At 38.0% G+C, this 9,654-nt stretch overlaps 1 protein-coding gene across 1 annotated transcript; it reads left to right on the top strand.

The window, feature by feature from the left end:
* The first annotated feature begins 367 nt into the window (after positions 1–367).
* LOC101987208 (olfactory receptor 493-like) lies at positions 368–1,315 on the top strand. The gene has a single exon (XM_013347708.1). It carries the CDS (start codon positions 368–370, stop codon positions 1,313–1,315), a length of 948 nt encoding a protein of 315 aa, XP_013203162.1.
* Positions 1,316–9,654: the final 8,339 nt, after the last annotated feature.

Genomic DNA, 9,654 nt, shown 5'->3' with positions numbered 1-9,654 from the left:
CTCTATATTTTGTTACATTTATAACAAGTATATAGCTATGTTCTTAAGATTTACATTATTTTATATTTATTTAAGGATTTATTTGAGTAATAGGATTGTTCAGATAACAAAATAGAAGTTATTTATTCTTTGTAATAAATACTTAACATTTTTACTTAAATTATTTTGAAGGAATTATTGTACACAGATGGACAAATTATGAAAACCCTAGTAAAACATTCATTGTAGGTCCAATTTAAAAATATATTTATATATTAATTGGTAATGCTTTCCATGTGTGATTAAATGGAATGAAGTGACCTATTTATAAACCCTTTCCTGTAATTTGTCCATCACAGTCTGGTTCTGTCAGAAGCTACACTACCTCATGGCTCTCCAGGAGGAAGGGAACCACACTGCTGCAGTGACAGAGTTCATTTTATTGGGATTGACAGATGACCCAGTCCTTAAAGTCATCCTCTTCACCATCATCCTGTGCATCTACCTGGTGACTGTGTCTGGGAACCTCAGTACCATCCTTCTCATCAAAGTCTCGTCCCAGCTCCATCACCCCATGTACTTTTTTCTCAGTCACTTGGCTTCTACTGACATAGGCTACTCATCTTCTGTCACACCCAATATGATTGTCAACTTCCTGGTAAATCAAAGTACCATCTCATATCTTGGATGCTTTATACAGTTTAGCTCAGCTGCTTTTTTTGGGGCAATTGAATGTTTCCTTCTGGCTGCCATGGCTTATGATCGCTTCATAGCAATTTGCAATCCACTGCTTTATTCAACCAAAATGTCCACACAAGTCTGCATCCAGTTGGTTGCAGGATCTTACATAGGCGGTTTCCTTAATTCTTCCTCCTTTGCCCTTTCCTTTCTTTCTTTTGTTTTCTGTGGACCAAACAAAATCAATCACTTTTACTGTGATTTTGCTCCTTTGGTGGAACTCTCCTGTTCTGATGTCAGTGTCTCTGCAGTTGTTACCTCTTTTTCTGCTGCATCAGTAACCATGATCACAGTCCTTGTCATAGCTGTCTCTTACACCTACATCCTCATCACCATCCTGAAGATGCGCTCCACTGAGGGCCGCCACAAGGCCTTCTCCACCTGCACCTCCCACCTCACTGCTGTCACTCTGTTCTACGGGACCATCACCTTCATCTATGTGATGCCCAATTCCAACTACTCCACAGACCAGAACAAGGTGTTGTCTGTGTTCTACATGGTGGTGATCCCCATGTTGAACCCCCTCATTTACAGCCTCAGGAATAATGAAATTAAGGATGCTCTGAAGAGACAGCTTCATAAGAAAATATTTTCTTAGAGCAGTCTAATGTTTTATAAGACTTAATATAATAAGGATAATTATTCAAAACCAATGGGACCTTTAGCTCAAATTTGGTTATTAGGTTTCCTGTTATAACTTTGGCCCTCATCTCTGTTTCTCCGATTATGTATAGATATTATACTTAATGCATTTCTCTTTTTATATTTTAAAATGTATCTTTGAAAATATTACACAATGTATTTTATAGTGTCCAGTTTCTCTCACAATGCTTCTTGTCATAATGCCCTCTTATATATACCTGATTATTAATTTTTTATGAAACCTAAATTGTTCTACCTCTACAGACTTAGATATTATGCTTCCCCTGAAACGTGTAAGGCTACACCATTAAAAAATGGACTCACCACCTGGAAGATAACAATTGCCAACACCTCAGCTACAGGTAGACTTCATGCTCATGTATCCTCTCCATGCTGGGACTTTGTATGATTTGACCTTGTCCATACTGACAACATTTACACATAGTGCAACAGTTTTGCTGTGTCCTGAAAACATTGTATATTTGTAGCTATCAACCAGCTCTGGCTCTTACTATCTTTCCAATCACTCTATTACAGTGATTCCTGACCTTGGAGAGAAGGGCCTATGATACAGATATATTATCCAAGGTCTCTAATTCTCTGCACACTCACAGTTGTGTGTTAATCACCATCTACTGCAAAAAAGAAGTTGTACTCATGAAGGTTTGGAGATGAACTAATCTGCGGATTTCATGATAAGTCATTTAAAATTTAGTTTAATATTATGTCCATTCAGGGAAATATGATAATGGGTTCTTCCCTATGGCCAATGTTCATTACAGCAGAGGTTTAGGCCTTGAGAATCATGTTAGCTGTGAATTTTTTCATGCTTTCATTATTTAAGTTAGCCTTAAATCCAGTAAGAAGGTTAATGTTTACTCCCATGAAATTTGTGCCATATAGCACCAGTAAGCATATCTTTCCAGAATGGTGATAATTGTACTTGAAGTATTCACAAGAGAAGCTGTCTGTACAACTCATTTAAAAATACAGTTATATTAGCCCACTTCTATTTCAAAAGTTTAATCCTTTCTTTTTATGTTAGATAAACTTTAGAGTTTTAACATGATTCTCACTTTATATTACCCTTATTTACATTTTAGTTCCTGAGGTTATTGCAATTGCAATTTTGAATCTGGAAGCTTTTTGCCCAGTCTTCACACCTACAAGTCCTTCTTAATTTTCTGCTTAAATATCACTTGCTCCAAGGGACCACCCAGTCCTGCCACAAGGAACTTTTCCTTTTATATGAGCTCTATTTATTCTTCCCAACCATCTTCTAAATTTACACTGCTTCTTCTTCTCTAGTCTACTCTTCAATGAAGTAAGATTATCATGAAAACTGTTTCATTCAGAAACATATCTCTAATGTCTACTTGGTTCTACAATACAATAAATACTCAGCAAAAAATCCAGATGTAATCAATGTATCAGTGTTAATCCTGTATCTACCTATAAAGTAATTACAAAGCTGATACAATGTTCCTGAAATAATTTTGTCATGAAGAAAGACACAATTTATTTTTGATGCCTTCTTCCAGCAATCTTCCTAAACTATCCTCAAAATGTAATGAATAATCCACAAATTTTCATTGATATGGAAATTATGTTTATTACTGATAATTAATTTGTTATTTCTCAGCTATTTATGCCCAATAAATACCTAATGTAAAATTTAGAAAACAGCTGAACATTCTGACCTAAGAGATATGGATTCAGTGTTTATGGGGAGGGTAATCTTTATGTTCAAGGATTTGGGGCTTACATGACTAAAGTTCTAAGGAATCATGTAGCCAGATGCTTAAATTTTTACCAGATATTTTTAAGTGTTTGTGAAGTGATAAAGTATAGGAAGGAACTGTTTGGAAATGTCAGTATATAGTTCCCAACATAAGAGCTATGAAGATTAAGAAGCATGGGCTTAGCAGGTAAAGTCATTGCCACCATGCCTGATAATCTGACTTTGATACCTCGTATCTACATAGTGGAAAGCAAAAACTAATTCACATAATCTGTGTTCTTAAGAACACAGAGGGGGGGAGAGGGAGGGAAGGAGGGAGGGAGGGAGAGAGAGAGAGACAAAGAGAGAGAGAGAGACAGAGAGAGAGAGAGAGAGAGAGAGAGAGAGAGAGAGAGAATCATAAAACATAATGAATGAGGCAAGACAGATAAAAATACTACAAGACAAAAGGATACAGAGTAGAATTAAGAGGAGACTGGATGGATCAAAACCCAGTGCCATTGGGTTTTGATCCTACTGCATGTACTGGCTTTGTGGGAGCCTAGCCTGTTTGGATGCTCACCTTCCTGGACCTGGATGGAGGGGGAAGGACCTTGGACTTCCCACAGGGCAGGGAATACAGACTGCTCTTCGGACTGGAGAGGGATAGGGAATGGAGTGGCAGGAGGGGGAGAGGAATGGGGGGAGGGGAAAGGAGTGGGAGGAGAGGGAGGGACATGGGAGGCGGGGAGGAGGCAGAAATTTTTTCAATAAAAAATAAGTAAGTAAGTAAGTAAGTAAGTAAATAAATAAATAAATAAATAAATAAAAAAAAAAAAAGAGGAGACTGGATGGACTAGAAAGATGGATTAGTGATTAAGAGCACACACTACTCTTACAGAGGACCTGGGTTTTGGTCCCAGAATTCACACTGTGGATCTCTATTTCCAAGACAGATAGATTTAGATTCAGCACACTCTTTTGCCTTCTGTAGGAAATATGAATGTACATGGTATATATACATGCTGGCAAAGCACTCATACACATAAAAAGTAAAAGAATTTTTTTAAAAAAAAAGGATAAAGGAGATATTCGAGAGAGCTTATCTATGTGAACTTAAGGAAACTCCCTCTTTTACCTGGGTCTTGAAACTTACAGTGTCTGTTCCTATGATAACAATGATCACAATGTTAGTAACAAAATGTGCTTTTATATACACTAGTCTGTGCTTTTCTACTAAATTTTGGAACCTCAATAGGAGAATAGTGTGGATCACAAAATTCACTCAGCACATATGGGCCATAAGAGTTATGGCACTCTCAAAAATTTGTCTACTAATATTTTTCCACCTGTAATACCCTTCCTTGTTTTCAACTGATTTACAAAAGTGGTTTATGTGGTCTATTTCTTCTGGAGATCATAGGTGTTAATATTATCTAAAGACATCTAATCACAATTACATTGCATGCACCTTTTCAGTGCAGTAGTTTTTCCATCCACCAGTCTCAAAAATGACAGAGACTGAATATTAATTATGAAACCTCAGCCTTAGCTTAGTTTTGTTCCTAACTAGTTCTAATAACTTCAATTAGTACATATTTTTAAATCTACATTCTGGTACAAGGTTTATTAAGTCATCACCAGACTGCCCATCCTGATTCTTCTAAGTCTGGCTGGTGACTATGCCTTTCTCCTTCCCAGAGTTCACTCTCTGGCCCAGAGTCCCATCTATCCCTCCCAACTAGCTATTGGTCATTAAGCTTTTTATTACACCAATCACAATAATACATCTCCACACAGTATACAATTAACCCACAACATTTATTCTTTTTTATCTGAATTTAAAAAGGGAAGGCTTGAACTATAGAGCAGTAAAATTATATACAATAAGAACAATTACCAAGTTAGAACTGTATTCACAGTGTCCAGCCCATTTGTATTTGGAGGAATGGCTCTGCTCTCCATCTTCTGTTGATGAGTTCAAAGTTTTATACCTAAACCATTTCCTATAATTACTTGTAAAACCATCTTAAAAATATCTTTTTAAAGTAGAATATTTTCTTAGAGAAACAAATTAAGATTTTATATCTCTCAGCTTGATACATTTTATACTGCTTTTGTGAGTTTCTTTTTTGAAGTGGCAACAAGGAAAACTGTAAATATATCTATCTAGTCTTCAACCCCTTCAGAGACCCAAGAAGAATATAATATTACATGAGTAAAAAAAAAGCCCTCTAAAACTAAAGAAATGACTGGGCTGGTTTCTCAAAGGTTATTGACTGAAGGAGTGGAAGAAGCTCCCGCAGCAAATTTTCTTTAGAGTTACCACTAATATCTACATTCATGAGACTATACCGGGCTGCATTAAAATTTCGTCTGCCAAGGGAATTGAATCAAAAATCTTCATTTTAATCTCAGGCAAATTCTTCAAAAAAGGCAGAAAGAAGTTTTTCTACACCAAAATACCAAAAGAATAATCTCTAGGCAAAGTACTAAAAATCTTCTCTGAAACTTCTTTGGTGAGCCCCCAGAGTTCGAAACTCTTAGCCCAACTATCTTCCATGCTACTGCTAGTATGGCCCATTAAGCAGTGCTTAAAGCATTCCATTGTTTTCCAAACCCAAAGAAGGAAAACCTAAATTCTCCAAACAAACACATGATCAGGCCTATCATAGCAATGCCCCAGTCCCTGGCACTAACTTCTGTCTTAGTTCTACAGACACCATGATGACAGCAAACTCTTAATTGAGGGGGCTTTCTTACACTTTCAGGGTTTCAATCTACTATCATAAGCATGGGAAACATACAGCGTGGAGGCTGAAGTGGTGTTAGAGGAATAACTGAAAGTCCTACATCTTGCAGGCAACAGGAAGTTGACTGACACTGGCTGGTATCCTGTGTGTATGAACCTCAAAGCTGCCCACACAGTGACAGTCTTCCTCCAACAATGCCATACCCATTTGAACAAAGCTGCACCTTCTAGTAGTGCCTCTCCCTGATTATGGGGACCAATTACATTAAAAAATACCACAGTGGATGAGGGTGAATATGTGACTAAGCTTTAGTAGTATTTATTTTATAAACTTGAGTGCCCTTGTGGTGAGCATGAGCATAGATGATAAGAATAAAAATGTCATATTGGATTTTTCCTTTGATTGCTATGTAGTGTCCTTCCTTGTCTCTTCTTACTAGCTTTGCTTTGAAATCTATTTTTCTAGATATTAAAATGGATACACCACTTGCTTATTAGGTACATTTACATGTGATATCTATTTCAACCATTTACCCTGAGCTAATATCTATTCTTAATGTTAAGGCTTGTTGCATAAATGCAGCAGAAATATACTTCCTGTTTTCAAATGCATTCTGTTACTCTGTGTCCTTATATTGTGGAATGATTGTGTGTGTGTGTATATATTTCCTGTTTTCAAATGCATTCTGTTACTCTGTGTCCTTATATTGTGGAATGATATTGGGGATATTAAAAACCAATGATATTTATAGCTCTCACATTATTATTATTATTGATATTGGTGGTGGTGGTGGTGGTAATAGTGGTGATGGTGTTTTGTATGTGTGTGTGCTTTTACATGTGTGTTATTTCCCTTCTATTATTTTTTTCTGCATAAGATTTTCTATTCTCTGTGTTTTTAGGGTTGCAATTAACATCTTTAGGCTGAAATTATTCTTCTATCACCTTCTGTAGGGCTGTATTTGTAGATAAGTACTGTGTAAAATTGGTTTATCATGGAATGTGTAATTTTAACACACTAGTTGGTTAGACCAAAGACACAGGGAAGCTAATTGAAGACATGCACTGCTCCCACCTCTCCTCCAACTTCAGTCTCCCACTATCATCACTAGCTCTCTACCCCGTTCCCTTCCCAGTTGCACCCATCTACTGTGTATCTCGTAATTTTACCCTTCTAAACTCTCCCCACTAGTTATTACTTTATCTCAGCTCCTAACTCCAGCAGGCACTCCACACTACCCCAAAGGACATTCCTGCAAGGGAATCAGGTAGGTAGACTTCAGATGTTCACTTTCACGTTTCCTTGTGTCTCAGAACCAATCACGTGAATCTCAACCCCAGCTCTGTAGTAGAAAACTGTTGCAGTTTTTCTGAACTGCCTCAATCCATAATCAATAACAAAAATCTTCACCTCTAAGCTTCGTTCTCTCACTCCAACTCTTCCTCTCTATTCTCTTCCTCTCTCACTCTGCCATGTATCTTTCCCCTCATAGTCCAGTTCAGTCTTCTGGCCTGGTACAGTCTGAACCATTCTAGATGCTTCTGGCTGTGCACTTTCTCATATCTGCAATAAAACTTTATCTTCAACCATACCTATGACTGTTCATGACATCATTTCCATTCATCTGCTGCCAAAGACACAGGAGTGCTATGTTTTTGTTCCTTCTTAAGGGACTCTTCCTCTTCAAAACAGGTGGCTATTTTAACTCTCTCAAGATATATGCAAATCATTTGTTTCTTCTGTCTTGTGCAACCCACCATATTTAACTCAAATTTCAGAGTCTGCCTCTTCAGCTATTTCTTTCATTCACCTGCTATAACCATTCTGTCTCTCTCATCTACTCAGAGAGTGTCTCTATATCTCCTTCAACTTGCTAAAGCTTCTGGGCACTCCTCATATATCTCAGTCTATGTGGATCCTGGCCATGCTCCAAACTCCTAGATCACCTATCTTGGCATTTCTTAGGTCTTCTATGCCCTTATGGGCTTCTGTCCTAAGACACTTGCCCCCTTCTGTTTCCAAAGGCCTTTCCCAGCTGCTTTCTCCTCTCCTTCTCTACTGGATAAGTGTCATCCTGGTGCTGCTTTTTTGTCTATTATTACAAAAAAAGCTTCACTGGTGGTGTGCCAGGTTGCTCCTCTCACACTACTGGGCTCATATCATGCAGTTAGGAACACTTCATGATTTGAGACATTCACTCTGACAATTTTTCAATCCGTTTGATGATGCCTCATATTGAAATTCTTGTCATTGAAAAGCTTGCCCCTTCTAGCCCCCTTGTTCTCAGCCCTCCTGTAACTGCCTTTCATCCCCTAAGAGGTGCAACCTGAAGCATTCCTATCCTTTCCTAAGCCTCTATAACACTGGAATCCTCCTTCAGGTAGGGTCTCTGTTGTAACACTTTGTGATGTTATTCTTTCTCAGCTCCCTCTTAGAACTTCCACAACTCACTTATGCCCGCCTGGTGCTATGACCATTCCTTCACCTCCCGCATGTCCTCAATTCCCTCCTAAAGTTTCTTCTCCTCCCCTTTAGAACTACCTGTCTGTCTCTTCCTTTAGCCCTCCAGCCTCTATGACATTGGAGTCCTCCCTTGGGTGTAGTTCCTCACTTTACAACACTATACACTCTAAGCTCTCTCCTGAAAGTCCCAGAGCTGCTTTATGCCATCCTGAGCCTATACTGTAACCCTTGTTCTCACCCATCCTTGTCAGCTGCCTGTTCTGTCTCTGCCTTACACCTCCTGAGTCTTATGTAACACTTCCTATTTTCCTCCTTGCACTCAGAGTTTTTATTAAAGCTTTACTGTCTTACTGCAAATGGCTCTCTCTTGATACCACTACATCACAATCAGTGGTCAAAGATTGACAAACTACATTCTCAAAGTATATCATATGGCAAAAACTTTTGCCACTCCACAAACAAATGGTTCCCAAAGCTCCTGTATCTAACCATGTTCTGCTCTACTGTTCCAAAGGTCTCTTATCTCCAAGGTTTCCCTACATCACACTTTTTAAAATTTCTACTTTATGCATAGTAACTACATTTACTTTAAAACCCTTTTGTATATACATTACAGACAAGTCTGTTTTCTAACATGATCTTGTTCACATGTTACTTCCTAACAGAATATATGTGTGTGTATGTGTGTGTGTGTGTGTGTGTGTGTGTGTGTGTGTGTGTGTGTGTGTGTGTGTGTGTGTGTGTGTGTGTGTGTGTGTGTGTGTGTGTGTATATATATATATATATATATATATATATATATATATTCTGTATATGTGTATAACACTGGAATCCTCCTTCAGGTAGGGTCCCTGTTATAAAACTTTGTGACATTATTCTCTCTCAGCTCCCTCTTAGAACTTCCACAACTCACTTATGCCCGCCTGGTGCTGTGACCATTCCTATATATATATTCTGTAGGAGAAGACCTAAACTTCTGCCTCCCTACAAAACCATCAAGACCAAAGGTGCCTAGGATGACCTGCTCGGCAATGGGAAAATCTCTCTCATTTTAGTTGATATATAGGCCATTTGGAATATACTTCCCATTATAATTTATTTTTCTTAGACACCTGGTGATATTGATGGTTATCTGTAGCTTCATGTTAATATCAAGAAACAAAACAGTTCCTTCCCAAACTGCATCTGTCAATTCATTTCATATGTATAATCAGGCTTCAGACCCCACTTTTGGGTCTCTTGCTGAGAAAGGTAGGCTCAGTCACAGTTTACATTGCTGGAAGATATCTTGGTTAAAATGATAAACTCACTAAGAGGTTTAATGTGTTTACTATTTATTTAAAGAAAATTGAGGTTTGC

This window comes from Microtus ochrogaster, chromosome 8 (assembly GCF_000317375.1).
Source record: "Microtus ochrogaster isolate Prairie Vole_2 chromosome 8, MicOch1.0, whole genome shotgun sequence".
Taxonomy (NCBI): Eukaryota; Metazoa; Chordata; class Mammalia; order Rodentia; family Cricetidae; genus Microtus; species Microtus ochrogaster.
The sequence above is the reverse complement of the archived record's forward strand: the minus strand, read 5'-3'. Positions and strand labels throughout refer to the sequence as shown.

Excerpts from the sequence above, each read along its gene's own strand:
- LOC101987208 (XM_013347708.1), top strand. The coding sequence starts at position 368 with ATGGCTCTCCAGGAGGAAGGGAACCACACTGCTGCAGTGACAGAGTTC.